Below are 20,912 nucleotides of genomic sequence, written 5' to 3' on the forward strand. Positions count from 1 at the left end.
CAACAGAAGTGCTCCAGGATGCTAAAGCAGTGTTGAACTTTTGTTACCTAGTGGTAACAAAAAATTATTTGAATATATAGGAGTGCTTGTGTATAAATACACAAACATACACATATGCTTTCAATTGTGTAATTTAAGTGATCTAGGTAGCTCTGTTTTGGAAGTTCAGTTCATGCTAGAAATGTGTTTTGGAGTTTGTACGTGCTTTGTCTCTAGGGGCCACCATATATATTTATATATAAACATATATAAATAAAACCACTTTTTTTACATTACTAATTCCTTTTGTGCATAATTTTATATTATTGTTAATAATTGATTGATTGAATCTTTATTTTGAACATGTTGAAAAAGTATAAAAAAAAAAATAGAATTAAAAGAGACAAATGAACAAAGCAAACAAAAGGAAAACGAGCAACCACAACTCCAAATAACGTCCATGTTCAAAAAGGAGCAGGAAGAAGCATAAACTTATTTAATCCCACCCCTTTTCCACTATCTAGTATCAATAGACTACAGAAATACCTCCTTGTAATTACATTATATGTTATGTGTAATTTTTTTTTTTTTTTTTTTTTTTAATATATACACATATATGTTTCTATCTATCCATACCTACGTATATACACACATACGCACATATACACATTTTCAATAACCCCATTAACACCTGAAGGATACACAACCTACAATTTTATATATATTTAATATATATATATATATATATATATATATATATATATATATATATATATATACATATATACATATACATATACATATACACACATACATACACACACATACACATATATATATATATATACATACATACACATACACATACATATATACCCATACCAACAAACCCGTGCATGCGCACACACATGAAAATATTAGACAAGAACACCCTATCAAATCTCTACCTTTTCCCTGTACCCTGTAAAAACCATATCCTTAAACCGCTTTTTAAACTGCGCCATGCTTGGACATTGCTTCATATCTTTACTTAGTCTGTTCCACAGCTTCACTCCACACACAGAGATGCAAAAACTTTTTAATGTTGTACGGATACGAGGATGTTTTAAATTTAATTCCCCCCTCAAATTGTATCCCCGTTCCCTTTTAGAAAACATTTTTAGAATATTGTCAGGAAGCAGGTTATTTATTGCTTTATATATAATTTGTGCTGTGAGAAAATGAACCAGATCTGTGAATTTTAGAATTTTTGATTTTAAGAATAGTGGATTTGTATGATCTCTGTAACCAGTTTTATGGATTATCCTTATGGCCCTTTTTTGTAATATAAAGATTGATGATAGCGAACATTTGTAAGTATTGCCCCAAACCTCTGCACAGTAATTCAAATACGGTGCAATCAGGGAACAATAGAGAATGTGGAGTGATTTGTGGTCCAGAATGTGTTTTACTTTACTCAAGATTGAGACACTTCTTGAAATTTTGTTATGTATATGATTTATATGAGACTTCCAGTTTAATTTATCATCTATAATCACACCAAGAAACTTATGTTCAAGTACTCTTTCAATTTCCACACCATCTACATGAATCTGCACTTGTGCATTTCTAAGGGAATTCCCAAATAAGATAATTTTAGTTTTACTTAGATTTAGCGATAGTTTGTTCCTGTTAAACCATTTTTTAATTTTGCACATTTCTGAAGTAATTGTATCCAGCAGCTCCTTTAGATTCCCCCCAGAACAAAAAATATTTGTGTCATCTGCAAATAATACTAATTTTAATATATCAGATGCCTTACAAATATCATTTATATAAATAATAAATAATTTTGGACCCAGTACAGAGCCTTGTGGAACACCACAAGCAATGTCCAAGCATGATGAGGAATGGACACCCAGCTTCACAAATTGTTTCCGGTCACTTAAATAATTTTTCACCCATTGCAGTACAACCCCCCTAATCCCATACCGTTCCAGTTTATTAATTAATATGTCATGATTGATTGTGTCGAATGCTTTCTTGAGATCCAGAAATACTCCAGCTGCATACTGTTTCTGATCTATAGCATTCGTAATCTCCTCAATTGATTCGATTAATGCCAGAGATGTTGATCTTTTTGATCTGAATCCATATTGACTGTCAGAGAGTAATTTATATTTATCTAAGAATTTGTCTAATCGTTTATTAAACAGGTTTTCTAGGATTTTGGAGAATTGTGGTAGTAAAGAAACAGGCCTGTAATTTGTGAAGTGGCGTCTATCCCCGGTTTTATACAGCGGCACAACTTTAGCTATTTTCATTTTGTTTGGCACTTTTCCCGTCTGAAATGATAAGTTGCAAATATATGTTAGAGGTCCTACAATTCCTTCAATCACCTTCTTGACGATTTTCATGTCAATATCATTACAATCAGTGGATGTTTTATATTTACACATGTGTACAATGTCAATTATTTCTTTTTCCTCCACTGATGTGAGGAACATTGAGTTAGGGTTCCTATCAATCAGGTTTTCACTACATTCTACTGATGGCAGTGACTCAGGAATTTGTTCTGCCAGTTTTGGTCCAATATTTACAAAATAATGATTAAAGCTGTTGACCTTATCAGCAGTGTTTTCCATAATATTGCCATTATCGATAAAGTATTGTGGATAACTTTGTTGTCCAGAATTATTTTTAATGATACCGTTTAAAACATCCCATATTCCTTTCATATTATGTTTATTGTTGTTCAATATTTTACTATAATACTCCTTTCTACATACACGTATAATATTGGTCAACTTATTTTTGTATTTTTTATATTTATTTTCAGCATCTTTTGTTCTTTGTTTTAGGAATTCCCTATAGAGTGTATTTTTCTTTTTACATGCATTTTGTAAACCCTTAGTGAGCCATGGTCTATCTGAATATTTGTGCTTTCTGTTGTATTTTATTGTTGGACAGTTTTTATCGTACAACTCCATGAATATTCTTAAAAATATGCCATATGCAATATCAATATCAGCTTCTTTGTACACCTTGTCCCAGTCCTGATTTAATAGATCGTTCTTAAATGCAGTCATAGTTTCTTCTGTCCTTACACGTCTGTATCTCAGTTGTTCTTCATGCTGATTTTTCTTATAATTAGTGTCATAAACTGCAAAAACTGGTAGGTGATCACTGATGTCATTAATTAATATTCCGCTCACAATGTTGTTTTCCATATTGTTAGTGAAAATATTGTCAAGTAAGGTGGCACAATGTGGTGTAATTCTGCTAGGCCTGGTTATTTTAGGATGTAAACTCAAACTGTACATAGTGTTTAGGAATTCGTCGGTCATTTTATGCTTTTTTGGATTCAACAGGTCAATATTAAAATCACCACAGATAAACATAACTTTTTGATTTGTTTTAGAGAATATTTCCTCTATGAAGTCATTAAATACTTGAATACTAGAGCCAGGTGTTCTATATATACAGCTAATTATTACATTTTTTTCTTTTTCCTTATAAATTTCAATTGTTATACATTCTAGTAAATTATCAATTACAGTTGTCATACTTTCTACCACCTTGTAGTTTAGGTTTTTATCCACATACACAGCTACTCCCCCTCCACTCTTGTTCCTTCTATTTACAAAATTCACTTCATATCCCTCCAGTCCAAAGTCCATTCCTTTCTCCGCATTGATCCATGTTTCAGAAATGGCAATAATTCCAAATGGATTTGTCAACTCATTTAGATATTCCTTTATATTGTTGAAGTTGGCATACAGACTTCTGCTATTAAAATGGATTATTGATAATTTATTTTCCGTGTTGATGGTGTGCTTAAACTGTTCATCAGTGAAGTAGCAGCAGTTACAGCTGATGTTGTAGAAGAAATTATTTTCCGGGTCTATATCCTTTTCTAAGTCTAGAACATTATGGTCTGTGTATCGAAATGTTCTCAGTTCCAGATTATCATAAAGAGAATTCCAATGAGTCATGTTGATATTGTTGCCGGATGCAGATGAAGTTCTTTTGGACTGTGCCATGTGTTGTGTTGTGTGTCACGTCACATGTGTATTCATACCTCCAGAGTAAGTTGACCTCAGTATTTGTCCAGCTCTTCCATATTTCTGATGACCAACACTTTGGCTTGTTCCGGTGTTCCATTGAGTTTAATGAATACTTTGCAGTTGGTGGTCCATGTATTTTGAATTTTTCCCTGTTTCTTCAAGTAACGTGCTTTCCTGGCAATGTCCGCATTTCTTTTTATCAGATGTTCGTTCATGAAGACATCGGATCCTTTCAGTTTCCTTCCTTGTTTTAACAGTGCTGTTTTCTGTTTTCTGTTTGCAAATCTCACAATGATGGCTGGTTTGTTACTGTCATTTTTTCGGGGTAGAGGGTGGCAAGCCTCAATGTTGTTATAATCCACTTCCACACCTTTGGACCGTAGAAAGGTAACCACTTGATGCTCCGTGGAGTTGACATCTTCCTCTCCTGGCCCTCCTACATTGTCAGTGGCGACCGCCCGGGCGTATGACCGGGGTTTGATGCGAAGCCCCGTGATGATAACATCGTTCATCCGGGTGTACTGCTCCAAATCCGCCACTCTGTTCTCCAGGTACGCCAGCCGCCGATCCTTCTCGGCGTTCTGGATGCGGAGAGCCTTAACTTCCTCGACCAGGTCCAGGATGGCTTTCTGCTGCAGTTTGACAGTAGAAATCTCCTCTGTCATAAACTCCAGCGACTTCTTAATATCGTCTCCTTCCTCGGCTGACAGAACTTTTTTCGGGCCCATGCTGAGAGACGCTCTCGTAGCTTTGCCGTGACGACCGGCTAGCTACTTCCCAGAATCCTTTGCGAATCAGTGCTTGCTTCTTAAATTTGTTGTACCGAGCACCCCAGTATGGTATGTTTCTCCTATCACTAAATCAAAATTAATACACGTTTGTAATGACGCTAATTCAGTTTACATTAGGGTTCATTCGCTCGGTCAGCAGGTGGCAGAAAACATCTACACATGCCAATAAATTAGTGAAGCAACAAAACAACCTGAAGAGCCGGTTCGGAGCCGAAAGAGTCGGCTCTTTTTAGTGAGCCGAATCAAAAGAGCCGGTTCTCTAAAAAGAGCCGGAAATCCCATCACTAATAATAGGATAATGGAAGTGTCTAGTATCCATTAAACATTCACAAACACTCTGTCTCTCCTCCAGACACACACATTAAAAAACACACACACATAAACACAGAGAAGTTTTGACTCACTGGTTATTTATGAAGGCATATTTATTGATGGTCTCTATGACAGACTTGAATGGGATCTTTGAGGTCAGAGTGTAGCCATGCTGGACCATCGGCTCTCCTTCGGGACCATCCCAACAGTCCACTGTAGGAGAAGAAGGAGCAATGATTCATAAATACTGAAACTATTTATATACAGTTCTCTCCTCGGAAGAAAATACAGCAACACAATGCTACTGCTGTGAGTTTTTAGTCTGTTATCGCTGTTCAACTTTCCATATGGGAAACACAAAATGTATTTGAATAACCTTTGATTTCACAGCTCTTTTGCATGTTTTTAAATGTTATGACCAGTTGGGATATTACAGGTTGTAAGATTGTGTTTTATGTTGAGGCGAAGCTCTTTTGTCCCCAAAAGGATCCATGCAGTGAGAAAAAACACACACAAACAACATAATTTAGTACATGCTGAAATCAAGATCATTTTTTACTATTATGAGCCACCAAACATTTTTGTCTAATTACGGTACTACATTTTCACTGCAGACATACTGATTAGTTACAATATGAAAGGCTCAGGTGTTACTAGTTACATTAATGAGGGTACTGTTCTACAGCATGAACCATTAAGCAGTAGACCCAGTGATGTAGTGTAATGGAAGTCATCTATCATCCATTTGAACATTTTTACCTTCCTTTTTCTCACTTTTTCCTACATGCTTAATGTCTTCCGTGCAATGGGTCAGATCACACATTTAAATAGAGCTATATCTTTACCTTCTACACAGCGGCAACCAGACTGCAGCACCCAGGCATACATGTCAGTCTTGGAGTGGGAGAGGAGCTGATCTCCAGTCAAGTAGGTGTTATGAGAGGAGGCGATGAAGTAGTTACACAGAGGCTGGTCCATGTCTTGATTTACCTCATGGTGCAATGGGTTGAAAATGTCACACGTTGGACAGCGCATGAAATTTGTGAAACCTGAAAGAAAAATATGAATTTTAATTAACAAAAGAAATTACAGGGGAAAAATAAACATCCATACTGAAACCTTAGTTTCAGTTATGTTTTACAGCTTTTGTGTGAAATAGACTAACCCCCCTTTTTATATATATCTTTATTTTTCCTAAACTAGTAAAATGTTTTTTTCTTTTTTTGAATAACAATCCATGGGATTATTTCAGAACTTCTACCCACATCTCTTGATCACCAAGTCAGTCTCTACAAAACTACAAATGGATCACAAATAACTCTAAAAACCACAGCGCTGTGGTTTCAAGCCACACTGTTAGATATACTTCACATTGTTAACTTTTGGGGGGGTGGTCCAGCATGAAGGGGAGTAAGAAGGAAGAAAGTTTCCTTTCATCCAGCGAGAATGCAAAGAAATGAGACAGGAATACCAAGAGCAAGCGAAAATAAGGAAAAGAAAGGAAGGAAGAAAGGAGAAGCAGAGAGTTAATGTGGGGAAGCAGACTGAGGAGGGGAATTAAAATAAGAAAGAGATTTTAAAAATGTAGCATAAATTTGGTGATTGATCACATGTGCCTGACCATGGGATATTGAGATTAAGTTTAGATTGTAACAACACACTTGGAGGCATGAATATTAACATCTGTTGGAAACACAGTTGTTAAGAGACCAAAAACTGTACAGCACATCTTTTTCTTCATGCCATAGAAAAACATGTACATCCTGTGACTTCTGTTTGGACACCTATGATTCAGAGCTGCAACACGGTAATACCGATCTGGTTGGCCAGACATACAGACAATGGCGGACTTCATGCCTCAGACGACAAGATTAGCCTTACCCCCTTGTCCTCCCACCCCTCATCTACTCTGGCCTCACTGACTTTTCTCTTTTCCACCACCCACATTCTGATTTGCCAATTTTCACACTTTGGCTGTCCTCATCCATCCTCACGCCTTCTCCTCCTTTAAGGTCACCCTTTGAGTACATGGGATGATACTTAAAATGACACTCAGAGATCAAATCAGAACCATTCACGGTCCTCCTTTTATAGTTCCCATCATTTTTTGCTAGCAGTTTATAGAATTTCTATTATGAGGATTGGAATTTACAGCCAATATTAAGAAAAGTTGTTTATGAATGTCAAATATTTTTATGAATTTTAACCTGGAGACATACAAAGGGTAATATAATGTTTCATAATTTTTTTTTTTTTTTTTAACTGGCCCCTTTGTTACCTCCAAATAACCAAAATGGCATCAACTCTATCAATAGCTGGTCTTGATCTTAAGAGTATGAAAACTAATTGCAAATAAAAGTATAAGCATTGGTGTTGCAAAGTGATGATGTGCCATGACAAACACAGGGAAGGAAAGAGAGAGGCTGACAACGTCCAAGATTTAGAAATGCAAATAGAAAACTCTGAAAGGGAGGATAAAGAAGTTAAAGTTACCTTCAATCCCCATAACGCATTGTTGTTTATTTTCTTCTGACACTTCAAACTTGTCAATGATTTCTGCAACATACTCTGGAGTCACATTGGTCATCTATACAGAAAAAAAGTAACAGAAAATGTGAAAAGACCTATATTTGCAGCATTTGAAAGGCAGTAAATACCCAGTTTCATTTAAGTCTAGAAGGTCAAAGTAGTCAGTGTTACTTCCCATTTTTGTACTAAATTCAGCAGCTCAATTTTAGAAACATATTAACCTGAGTATATTAGGGTGGGAACAAAAAATGGGGCGTGATGAAAAATTACACCATTGAAATGTAAGAGAAGTAAAAACTCTGTAAGAAAAAAGAAAACCTTGAGAAGAAAGAAAAAGAGCATAGAAAAGTCATATAAAACAAGCCAAGTGCTCCCATGACACAAACCAATTTTAGATGCAATACATTGGCTTAGTGGAGCAGATTCCTCTGGGCAGACAGCTTAGGCAAAGGGAGTTAGACACTGGAGCAACAAGGAGAGCGTGAATAGGAATATAATGAATCTCTTTTCTGAGGCCAAATTAAAATTAAGAGAGCTGATTTTTGAGACTCTGGACTTCTCATTATAAAACTGTGATGGATTTTAACATCCTTTGCTGAGAATTCGATTGGCGCACCTTTTGCTCGTTGTGCAGGAAGTTGACCAGTTCTTCAGCTGTCAGGTGGTCCTTCCTATCGCTGTATGCCATCATCAGCAGATACAGGTCCCGTCTCAGAGACATCATCTTGTAGAAGACAGAGAACTCCTCGTATGTGAGAGTGCCCTGTTGATCATCTGTGTCTGCTTCCTGTGATGATGACAGAGTGATATGTCATTGGCGATATGACGATAGCTTGGAAAGCCTATTATTTTCATGCACACTCAAGCTCTGCAGTGTGATTATCAGCACAAGGCTTCGCTGAGACAGAAATTCTGCTCATTGTTTCACAATTAAAACTATTACAATTGAACGTTGTTGTACTCTGTGTCATGTTAAGTTAATCTTCTTCAGTTCTGAATAAATCTACCGTTGGCGCTTGTTCTTCCCAGTGAAGCTGCAGTTCAATGTGACATTTTGTCTGCAGTATGAAAAGTGCCATGAGTTCTTCCCACCTGTTAATTTATATGTTCCTTGATATTTGATCCAAATGATCATAATGCAAGAAGTTGCATATTCCATGTCCTATAACTGAAAAGCTATTATCCTACCAACGTGCAAATAGTCTTAAACTGTGCAGGTGTGCACACGGTAGCTGCATACTGTCTCATCCTTTTACACTCATACAGCACAGGTTCACACTAGCACCAAGCAGACACCATGGACCAGCATTTTTTCTATATATAAACACATTACCACTTTCTCTTTTTTTTTCTTCCGAAACTCATATCTCACTAGATGTTTCCAGGGGACATACACAGCTGGGCTCGCTCCTCATTCTATCCTGCCACCACGCTCCACCGGCTCGGTGGGATCCAACATCTCATATTACCTGGATCTCACGGAGGCCCATTCGACACTAAATCTAATAATACTAGCTAATGCCTCCATCGCAATCCCATAATGAGTTCACTGTGAGCATTGGGAACTCGATCATAGACAGAATCTACACACAACGAAAAGGAGAAATCACTGTGATTGACTTGGAATACATGGACAGAAAACAGACAGACTCTGGATATTTTAAGCACCAAAAGCTGTTCAGGTGATGATGTCTCCTGGTGCGTCACTGGAAAAAGATATATTGAGGAAATTTTCTTTCTAATCTAAATGCAGAGACTGAACACTTTCAATTTATTCCATTGTGAGAGGATGAAACATTCTGAGATTCACTGTATCATCTGTGAACTAATGAAAGACTGGAGAAGAGGAGGCTTAAAGGGGTTAATACTGTTCAGATTTTTCATATCAGCAAATTAGATTTATTTTAAAAAATGATGTAATTCTTGGCTTAAATAGGGATTTACCACACAACATGTTCTCATGAAGAGCAATTTAAAAGCTTAAAGGCACTGAAACCATTTCTCAGCCTCTACATCTGAGCAATAGGCCCACCAATGATTTCATTAAGTATGGTTTAGCTGAGTTTTTGTTTTTGTTAAATTGAGAGAACAACAACACTTCTCTGATGTAGTCATACCTGAGCAACTTGACAGTTGTGGCCCTAGTTGCCTATTGTGCCAGGACACCTACACAGGCAATCAAGCAGTTGAGTTTTATTTTTTTGATGATGGGATGCAAGAATTAATTAATCGGCCCAGTTAATTAACAAATTGTCAGATTGTTGTAATTACTTCTGATGTCTTTGTGGCTGGATACATTTGTTGGGGAGGGAGTACCATGTGTCATTTATGTTTGTTTTTGTGGTACTTAAAAGTAAGAGCTTTATTTTTAATGCTGTACGTTCCTAAAGTACACAATAATTAACATTAGAAAAGCCTGCGGTATATACAGTCTGTGGCAGGGGGGCTACAAGAGGGTCCAATCCTGCCCACAGAATGGCTTTGAAAAATGTGGAAATTTCAGATGAGGAGGGCATACAATGTGAATGTTTAACTGTATTTACAGTCTCTTTTTTTATAAAGATATAAAAATTACTGATCCATTAAAGGTAAATAATAATAAAAAATAATAGAAATTATCTGTGAATTCACATATAATTTATTGCTTTATTTCTGCCTCTGCAATCCCAGTGAACAACAGTAATTAGTTTCCTCGATTTTCTCCAGCTGCATTGCTTTATAGTGTAGAGAAACTAAAACCAAGTTGAAAATGGTGTGTTGAAATTGCAATAATTTTTCTCAGGGCATCTCTTGGGTTGAATGTGTACTTAAACTTATTTAGACAGAATGAAACTGGGCTGTATTTGCCCCATGAAGAAAAATGAGACTGACACTCCTGGTGTCTGCAGCCGGTACATTCCTCACTATCACTACTGTTCTTACATTAAAATGTTCTTTTCCTATAAAATTATCTCATGCATAAGGGCTAAAATACTACTAAATATCTCTAACATATATATTTGAATTACACACAGGCATAATAATTACAACAGCTGAGCTCCTCTAATGTGCTAAAATGGAAAACCTTTATGTTGACCTAAATATTTATATACAGAAAAAATATATAAATTCATTTGGAATGGTTTCATATTCTAACCTGAAACATTTGCTTGACCTTCCTGCGTGGCAGATTGACGTTCAGCTTGTGAAGAAGTTGGTAGATTTCGTCAATGTTTAGCAGGCCATCTCCGTTCTTATCGGCCTCTTCAAATGTCTGCTTCATCCATGTGAGACACAAACACATTAAGGAAAAAGACGTAGGTTTTATGTTTCTATGTTTATAAAAATTGTCAGGATCATTTTTTGCATTTCCACTTGTTTAATAGGAAACACTGACAAACATGGATGAAAAAAGTTTAGGCAAAAATATGCTGATTGCCAGCTTTAATAGTAGAAATAATTTTTTTGACGACGTGCATGAATGCAAAGTTATTTTCTTAAGGAAAACAATTATACTTTGCATTGTGGTGAAGAATTTTATTTTAAAGGATTAAATGTTTCCTTCTGAACTTAAAAAAATATGAATACAAAACTCTTTTCCTTCCTAGAAAACCGATGTTCATGATTTCTCTGTAGCTATTTGTTTAAAGGATATTGATCGTGTGTACGCTGGCGTTTAGCCAAAGAGTCCTCATCACTGATTCCGGCCATCAGGTAGCGAAGACCAGTTATCCAGGTTCTGGCTTCCTCTGCATTTGATGTCACCAGGTCAAGGGACTCCATGTGGTTTCCATGATAAACAGTGAAACAGCAGGCAGGGTCGAAGGTGCCATCCGCATGCCGATGGAAGATGTCCGACTGGCCGCCCTCTGTCACCTTATACAGTGAATCGATGGTGACTGATAGTGAAAAGAAAAGATGGAAAGAAAGGAAAAAAATAATAAATTAAAAAGGCAGCTTTTAGGTATCATTAATAATTGTCTCTCTAGTTAATACTGAATAACAACTCAAATGAAAGGCTGCTGATATGAAACTTTTGAAAAAAAGTAGCTAGTTAGTTGGTATAATAGGTATTATAGTAATAAAAACTAAAGCTTTGGTATAACATTGTTGGTAAAAAAAAAAAAATATCTATATATATATATATATATAGATATAGATATATATCTATATCTATATATATATAGATATAGATATATATATATTGAAAAGTGATAGAGTTATGCCATCTGTTTACATTTAAGACAGACATTTATCCCGTGAATGCACATTTGCTCTAAATTAAAGTGTACTATAAAATATTGATGTTTAATCTAAAGAAAAAATGAAAAAAGCAGCACCCAAACACTTTTTTAAAAAAAAATCAATAAAAAATTATATGCATTTGGTTCAGTTTAAATTTATTTATATGGAGCCAGTTGTCTCAAGGCAATTTCTATTCCAAGGTAAAGACCCTAAATTATTAAAGAGAAAACCCCAACAATCACACTATTTCAAGTTAGCAAACACTTGGTGACTATAGGACAGAAGAACTCCCCTTTAACATGATAAAATCAGGTGGGGGCTGAGAAGAGAAATAAGGAGAGAATAGAGTTTTTAAAGACGAATTCTTAAATAAGGTTGAATGGGCTTGAGGGCTGGAAGAGACAGGATGGAAAATTTAAAGTTCATTATTTGCTGACAAATTGAAAAAAAATGGATTAACAAAATTAATTGTCTTTAACTTCAAGAAACAGAAGAACCTACAGAAGCATAATGACAAAAACACAAAGCCAGCAGAACATAAAACAAGGGATAACATGAAAAGAACATGAAAAGCTTTTTGAAAAATCACCATGATTAAAAAGATGCCAGTTCCTTCATACACTGCTTTTATGTGAAATACATAAAGGCAGAGAAAGAACATAAGCTGCTCCTATATGCTGCAGAATATCACAGCCTAATGAGATTTCAGTATAAACCCAGCTAACTATGAGTCTGTGCCTTTGTGAGGAAAGAGAGAGTGCCTGCAGTAAACTATGACCTTTGCTGAATCTAAAATCCACTCAATGCATCACTTCAAGTTGCTGCTTTTTTCCTTATGTCTATAAAATGTTTTGTTAATGACTCTCATCAACGCACAAAGCCCCTTACTCAGAAGAGTAAACGTTTTTGTTTTAGCATAATATTTAAATGACTAATTAAAGAATTGATGAGTTTTTCATTAAATTAATTGCCTCTCTACTCATCCTAAAATCAATTTTGTTATGATCCATTCCAAAATTATCCACCATCACACTCTTACCATGTCACTTCCTGTTACATTATCTCATCTCTGAAATCCTGCTACAGTATGACAGAAAGTAACAATATGGCCGCCTTGTTTTGATACTGCTTAGAAACACACACACACACTTTCAAAGAAATATTCATGCAGCTGTTGTGTGTTTCTCTTAATCATGTCAATGGAGAGTATCTAAGAGGCTTATCTAATGTTGACAGTCTACTCACAGACACACACAAACACACACACTGCCATGTACACATTTAAGGACAGGTCCATAGACAGATGTATGCCTCAGTGGGTTGATATAAAATAAAAAAGTGCTAACGATGCTTTGAGGGGGCCGTGAAACATATAACGATAATCCTCTCAGAGCCAGAGCAATGTGGCAAACTCAGATTATTAAACTTCAACAGACATTCCAGGAAAAAGGTTTACTGCTGCAAAAAAAAAGGAAATGGCCACAATCTGTCAAGCACTTTGAAACATGATATGTGCTAAGAATAAATAAATAAATAAAAGTATTATTAGTGCTATTATTATGTAAGTAGAAATAATCTTATGTTGATAGCTTTTTATAGCTTTAACTGTTGAGTATTGTACTAGAAACAGTACAATGTCTAATAGTGCAACATCTGCGTGATCAGACAATTAGGCATGTAAAGAGCAGAGTGGGGTTTGTAATCTCACTCTCATTTGTTTAGATCTAAACAACAAAAGCGCCTTGTTTCAACCCATAGCAGATTATTTTTTTCTGTATTAAACCAAATCACAATCTTTCCAACAAGTTACACAGGTGTAAATAACAATATATAATACCAATGCCATTATTTTAGGATTTGTTTTTTCCAAATTCAGCAATTCATATTAATAATCTAATGAATGCTGCAATATTTTTTGGTCCTCTTTAGGCCATTTTAGGAGGCAGCTATGCAGCATAATGATGTCATGATATATCACAGCCAATTCAAGTTTTGGGTATGTAAACATGATGTTACTGTTGTGAAATAAAAATGACACAATGCTTTCCTAGGGTGCTAAAGATGTATAAAAACAAACAGGTCAATTTAGCCTGTTGGTATGCAGTAGCTAGGCAATATTTTGATATCATAATATCTGCATCCATAATATACATAGGAACATTGAGGGGCCTAATATGTACCTTTGTGCAAATTTTGGTCGGCTACTGATTTTTTAAGAGAACTTCACTGAGATAAAAACATTTGTGTGTTATAGTAAGATGCAGCGATCTTAGAATATTACAGTAATGTATGACACAGTACTTTAATAGTAGCACTTTATAGCACAGTCTTGTTGGAGCTAGCGGTGAGCAATATACTCTATGTATCACAAGTTTTTCCACGTACAATGGTTAAAATGGCTTTATTGTAACCACCGAACATAAATTGCACAGGCAATATAAAGCTGTCTGCATGTGATTGACTGAGTTTATTTTTTTTCTCCCACACACTGCGAATGCATCATTAATCCACCCCTCCCAACCACTGCGTTCACCATGCGTATTTATATACTACCAGATAAGGAAAAATATGGCAACAGCGTCAATTTCAGACGAGCAAGGGAATGCGACTCGCTGTCGTTTGGATATAACAAGGAGGATGTTGCACAAAATGTGGTAATTTGCAAAACAAGCTGTAAAACTATTGCCGCAAAATGCAGCAGTACCACATATTTATTCCACCAGCTGAAAAGTCATATAATGTAAAATGAAGAATGTTTTAAAGTCCACATTTTCCTCATATATAGAAAATTAAGAAGGACAATCACCTCAGCAACTAAAGGGGCAGGCCAGCAATTTGAGGTGGACTTGAGCAACTAATGGGAAAAATCAGAACATGAAACAGAGAAATTATCTGATTTTTATTAATAGATATATCTCATGCTGCAACTGTAAAATGTCTGCACTCTACTTTGGTCATATGGCAAACTACAAACAGAGTTGGGGTTGATGGATGGGTCCACAAATCACTTGATTTAACACAAAATACTTCTGCTCATTTCTGATTTTTAATCAAAAATATACACTACTTTCAATCGTGAGTATTTCTCACTGTAACAAAAGAGCTTTTTTCAACAAAGAAACCTTTCCCAGAACTTCTCTGGTTGGTCAACTCCTCTCAGCATTTGTTTTCAGTCACTATTTTGCACTCTTGAGTTACAAAAGCAACCATTTGACCAATAGACTAGGTTAAAGCATAGCATGGTTGCCTGTAAAAACTACATTTAAAAAAACACCCAATTTTTTGATATGTCAGGGGATTAGTGTGCTTGACATTTAAGATCCAGTACAAATCTTTGGACCATAGTGGAAATGAGGCCCAAAAAAAAATCTGTCTGAAGGAGTCTTTTAAGGTCCTCTGTTTTATTTGTTTTTGTGCCTGAGCCTCACAGATGTTTACTCTGAAATCGCATGCACAGACTCAAGGCAGATCACCCATATGGTCACTTAGGTTGAAGGCTTGTACAGTGCTACTTCAACTTAGACAAACTATGAAAAAAAGTTGTAATAAAGAAGATTTTCTCCATTAAATGTATCCACGATGTTTAGAAATTATACCATAATTTGATAGAAAGCCGGACAGAAGGACAGATGCAAAAATAGTTTGTGTATATTATTTTGAATCTGTGTATCGATGCAGAGGAGTGTGTGTGCATGCACGCATACTCACTCTTGGCCTTCTCACTCTTGCGTGAGGGCTTCCAGCGGATGCAGGAACGATGTTCATCCAGGTAGAAGAGCCTTACCAACCCTTTGGATCCAGCCTTCAGCTTTACCATCTGTGTCCCTGACTGCATAACACTCATGCATCGCTCCACTGCAAATAACGAAGACACACAAACACAAACAAGGTTAGCAGAGAACCGTATCAAGACAAAAAAAAGGAACAGGTGTTTGGCTTTAACTGTATTTTCTCAGGAAGAAGTGTGGCAAAGTGTCACAGAGTCACACAGTTAGTAGTTGAGCCAGCAGCTGATGTGGGTCAGACACCAAAATGAACAGAGATTCTTCTGTGTAAACACACAGGGCTGCTTTTCTGTTACCCCGCTGACCTCCCCATGAGAGCAGCTCAGAGAAGGAAGAAGTAGAGCGATCTCAGAGAGAGAGACTTGTCTAATGTGTATGTCTCTGTTCTAAGTTTCACAGAGAGCCTAAAGAACTGTTTGAGGAAAAAAATCTTCACATTATGATGAAGCAGGTGGAAGCTAAGATTGGGCTGCATTAAAGGCTGCTGAATTTGTTACATACCTCTGCAGATTTCTTCACTTTTAGTGTTTCAGTGGTTTCTGGTGTCTGTCTCTGACATTTCTCCCTCTTCCCCAATCCAGCTGGATTGAATGCAATTCTCTTTGAGGGTCTCACAGTATTGAATAGATTTCTCCAATAAACTGAAATAATTCAAAAGCAGAATCTGTGTTGCTGCTATTCTGGATTATCTACAGACCTCACCGTGAACAGTATGATTTAAATCTATGATTTGTTGATGTTGTCTTTGTGGAGAAGAGTTTATGGTGACTGGATTTAGATGAATTCACTCCCCGGCTTCAAGTTTTGGTGTGTGCACCTGTGCCATCATTCCTTTTTTTTTTTTTTTTTTTAAGTACTGTGGCATTTTGAAGTCTCTGCCCATCAGCTTTAACATGAAACACACACACACACTTATCGCAAACCGATGCTTAACATTTTCACATTAAACACAGGCAGGTGAAGGTCCACTCTCTGTCAATGCACTGCATCGTATATATGTGTGTCTACACTATACTACGAACTGAAAACTCAATTTCTGGTAGTTATCTACTGGAAAAGGTTCAATTAAAGTGACTTGAAATGAACAGGAGTATGGCAAGAAGAGGGCAGGGTGTTCTGAAGAGGAGCACAGAGGGACTGAAATGATGGTAAGAATTGACTTTGTGTTTGATTGCTTGACTGTCTAGCACTGTCCAGCTTTGAGAAAGGATAAAAGACAAAGCTTCAAACTTTTTACTTTGCATGACAGCTGGTGGCAGAGATATAGACAGGGATGACAGCAGAGAGAGGGAGAGATTTCCATCCTCATTAGTGGAGTGTGTGTACGCCTCTGCGTGTATGTGTGCGTGCATGGCTGTGCATATTTCATGTTTTCACATAAGTATGCATCATTTCTGTGTTAACATGCATCAGTCCACACATACATGGATGCAACACTTAAATAAAATAGAGAGGGGAATAAAGAGGTTAAACAGAAAAAATGTTATGAAATACCTGAAAGGTTAATATTTTAGTGACAGGTATTCAAATATTTGGCCTTAAAACAAGGCTGACACACTTTTAAAAGCCTCCCCCTCTCTTGACAAGACTGCATTTCATTGTACAGAGTACAACGAACAATGACAATAAAGGCTATTCTCTATTCTAAAGCTTGTCACTGATTGTCTGGTGTGTTTTCTCTCACCTTTATCTGAAAAAAATGTGACTTCTGGTTGAAATGTAAATTGTGTTTACATAGGATGAAAAGGGGAACAGGGAACAAACAAGGAGTGTGATGGTAATTTACTTAATCAGTGACGAGCTTTAAAATCGTACACAATGATTCGATTTCTTATAAGGGCTACTTAGTGAAAAAAAGATAATAGGAGGCAGATTAAAATATGAAGAATGGAATAAAAGCAGCAAAATTTGTAACGTATATAAAACAGCTTAATCTTAAATTTTCCAAGTTTGTGCTCCCCCACTTTTAAAAGCAATGAAGTAGCCGTTTAACTGTAAACTATAAGCCATTTCAGTAGATTATGGTGATGAGTTAATGTCTGACTTTAGATGTATAATGTGGAGCCACACCACAGGCTTGAGCTGAGGAATTCGCTTCCCAACCCTTCAAGATGGGAGGCGATTAGTGCCAAGTGTAACACTTTGTATTAAGGTATAAGTATTCACGGTCAACTAGTTATTAGGATACATAGTTGTAGCATTAGGGCCATTTAGAAGTCCTTATTCAGCACTTATTGATGTCTTATTCAGCATTACTGTATTCTATAATTGCTTGGCCATTAAGAAATTTCCCCACAAGAACCCTCTGTGTCTAAAAACTGATGAATTAGTCATGAAGAGATTACTTTGGGATTGGGATCGAATTTAAGGGTATATGGACAACTGTAATAGACCTAACAAGATGTAATTCATGTACTTTCATGGGGCTGTAATTAAGAGGTTACTGATAAAGAAAAAAAAAAGCTTGTAAATACTATGTGAACATTAATTTTATAAACCAAAGTGGATCGCTGACAGTTTAAAACAAGAAATAAAACATACACTTCAGAGTTTACTTGTAAAGAGTTACTCATAAAACATTAAAAATTTAGTGGTGCCGTAAGGTAAATGCCAATTCTTCTCCTAAACACAGTATATAAATGAAAGCAAGCTCAAGTTCTCATGTCCCATTTCAATGTCTTGGATCAAAAAAGAAAATGTACTCAGAGAGAATTCATGCTAAACAAAAACTTGTCACGGTACTGGGTCGTGAGGCCCAGTGTTTGAGTTCTAATGCATATTTTTGTAGTCACATGTTGTAGTTTAACGCATCTAGTTGATTTCTAGTTTGCATTTTAGTCCTTGGTTTCTTAGTCCCTTTTTTCATCTCTCCCTGGTCCGTGCGTCTACCTGTCATGTTTCATGTCTGTGTGGCTCTTGTTGTCAAGTTCGTGCCATGTCTATGTCTCTGTGTTTCCTGTTTTATTTTGGAAGAGTCTGGTGTTCTTTGTTCATTGTAGTTAGTGTTACTCTCCCCTGTATTGTCATTATGTTTCATTCTAGTCAGCTGTGCTCGCATGCGTCTCCACTTTGCCTGATCACCTCATGTGTGTATTTAAGTCCTCAGTCTTCCTTTGATCGTCATCGCATCATCTGTTCAACTTCACCCATGTTATGCCAGGTTTCAGGACTCTGTGCTGGTCATGTCCATGTTGCATACGTGTATACATTTCATAGTTCTTTGTTGTTCCAGCACAGAGTCCTGTTTATAGTTGTCTCAGTCATATGCATCATTGTCTCCTTGTCTCAGTCTTCCCTGTCGTCTGAGTTAAGTGTCAGTTCTTAGTTTTCCCAGTTCAGCTTCTAGTTTAGTCTTGCCTCGGTGCTTTCAGTTTTTTGCCACTTTAATCAGCCAAAAGAAAGGCTCGCTTTTCGTTTCAAGTTCAGTACTGTCTCCTCGTCTGTGTCTGCACCTGGATCCTCACACTCCCACACACGGTCTGCCCTCCGCAGACCGTGACAAAACTCTCAACATATCAAAACATTTTTTCATATTACAAACACAGCAATGATATTATTTAGTAAAAAGTGCATGTTAATGGTTAAGATGTTAAGAAGAATACAGTTAAAAGCATACATGATAATAACTAGTATATTTTTTCTGCATCAGATCAATGGTGAAGGAACCTGAAGACTCAAAATCATCAGGGTTTACAAATAAAGAAAAACTGCCTAAAGACTCCATATCAAAATTTGAAAAAGGTCAAATATAGTGAAGTTGTATTATATTTGTAATAGCAAATACACAAACACACAGAAATAAATTTAAAAATGCATTTTTTGATGACATGAGTGATTATCTTTAAAGACACCAAAAGTCAAACCTCTTGTGGCTCTAAAACACATATTTAACCGTACTTGACAGAGCACACACTCAGCAGAGCGCTGAGTACAATCTGCACTCTCTCTATCCTGAGGAAAGGCTTAGCAATGGCACAAATTTGGCTTTCAATACAAGATGAGTTCTTTTAGTCACAGATGCTCACTCCAGGGACACAACCGTAAACATATGAGTCCAATAGCTGCGTATCGCTTCGGAAGGTTCACAGCACATTATGAATGCAAAGATGGTCACACAGCCTGCCATGTTATTAACACAAAAGAGAACAAAGATCAAAAGATACATACAAATATGTGCGAAGTACACAACAAGCTATTTACTCTAACCGGCAGTTTCCAGCAAATCAGAAGAAATATCAATAGTGTTGGGGTAGGACTATGTTTTAGACAACAGTAATGGACTGCAAGGGTCACCTTTTATAAATGATAAGCTTGAATTTCAGTAAAAGAATTAGTAATGTGAACATCTGATATGACAAATGGACATGACTAAGATATAAAAAGGAAAGGGCAGCGTCACCGAGTTAACAAAAATATATTTACTCTTATTAGATTATGGTAACAAGATTTTTGTTTTTATGTAAATATAAAACAAATACAGTTTTTGTTCTCTGTAAATGACCCACCTCCACTTTTGCTTACTATACACCGGATGCATTTGTTACACCATTTTCAGCTCTTGTTACATAAATGTTACCTAATGCCATACTTCTGAACTTACTAATATTTTTGCATGAACTGCTGTTTTGGTTTCTTTTCAACTGTTTTTTTTTTTAACCATAAAAACCAACCATAAATAATAGTAAGAAAAAAATGTTTCTTTTAACACATTGGATAGCTTCAAAAGCCCCTCACTTGACTTTGAAGTTATTAGCGAGTGGTTGATGGACGTTACCAGCAGTCACTTGGTGAAATCAGTCGCAAACAGCTAAATTTCCTTGTGATTTCTTTGATTCTGAGCAGATTGCTGCAGTCACTGAAAAAACTGTGTGGAAGGCACCAACTTGTTTGTAAACATTAGTCAGCTATGTGCTAAGTGACAACGAAACCGCGAAGAGCACCAAACAAACCAGTAATAGAAACGCTTGCCTTCATAGTAAAATTTTAAACTTTTACTTTGAAAGAACTTTATTTTTTGATTTGCGTCTCACTTTTATAAATTTCACTACCAGTCAGCAAGCAGTTGGGGAGTGTTTATAGAAAAGCAGGTGTCTTCCATGCAAACTACAAGTGATTGTGGCAATCATCAAACTAAAATCAGGGACGCTTTTACAGCACGCTCTTTGCAATCAATTTCATCAAATTACTGGCAGCAGCCACTCGCCAACCAGTCAAGGAATAAGCGTTTTCTCTTGGGACCACAGGTT

General features: G+C 36.4%; 1 protein-coding gene across 1 annotated transcript in view; it reads right to left on the reverse strand.

The window, feature by feature from the left end:
* plch1 (phospholipase C, eta 1) overlaps positions 1–20,912 on the reverse strand; it is a 79,873-nt gene that overhangs the window by 27,006 nt on the left and 31,955 nt on the right. Inside the window, exons 3-9 of the mRNA XM_085429428.1 lie at positions 15,590–15,736; positions 11,290–11,535; positions 10,794–10,921; positions 8,274–8,444; positions 7,622–7,715; positions 5,974–6,177; positions 5,221–5,341 (exon numbers count right to left, since the gene is read on the reverse strand). Of these exons, the coding sequence (XP_085285554.1) occupies positions 5,221–5,341; positions 5,974–6,177; positions 7,622–7,715; positions 8,274–8,444; positions 10,794–10,921; positions 11,290–11,535; positions 15,590–15,736 (1,111 nt within the window). The remainder of the gene's footprint in view (positions 1–5,220; positions 5,342–5,973; positions 6,178–7,621; positions 7,716–8,273; positions 8,445–10,793; positions 10,922–11,289; positions 11,536–15,589; positions 15,737–20,912) is intronic.

Source organism: Rhamphochromis longiceps, linkage group LG14 (genome assembly GCF_057381845.1).
Source record: "Rhamphochromis longiceps isolate RC_006_pf linkage group LG14, R_longiceps_female_GT1.1, whole genome shotgun sequence".
Taxonomy (NCBI): domain Eukaryota; kingdom Metazoa; phylum Chordata; class Actinopteri; order Cichliformes; family Cichlidae; genus Rhamphochromis; species Rhamphochromis longiceps.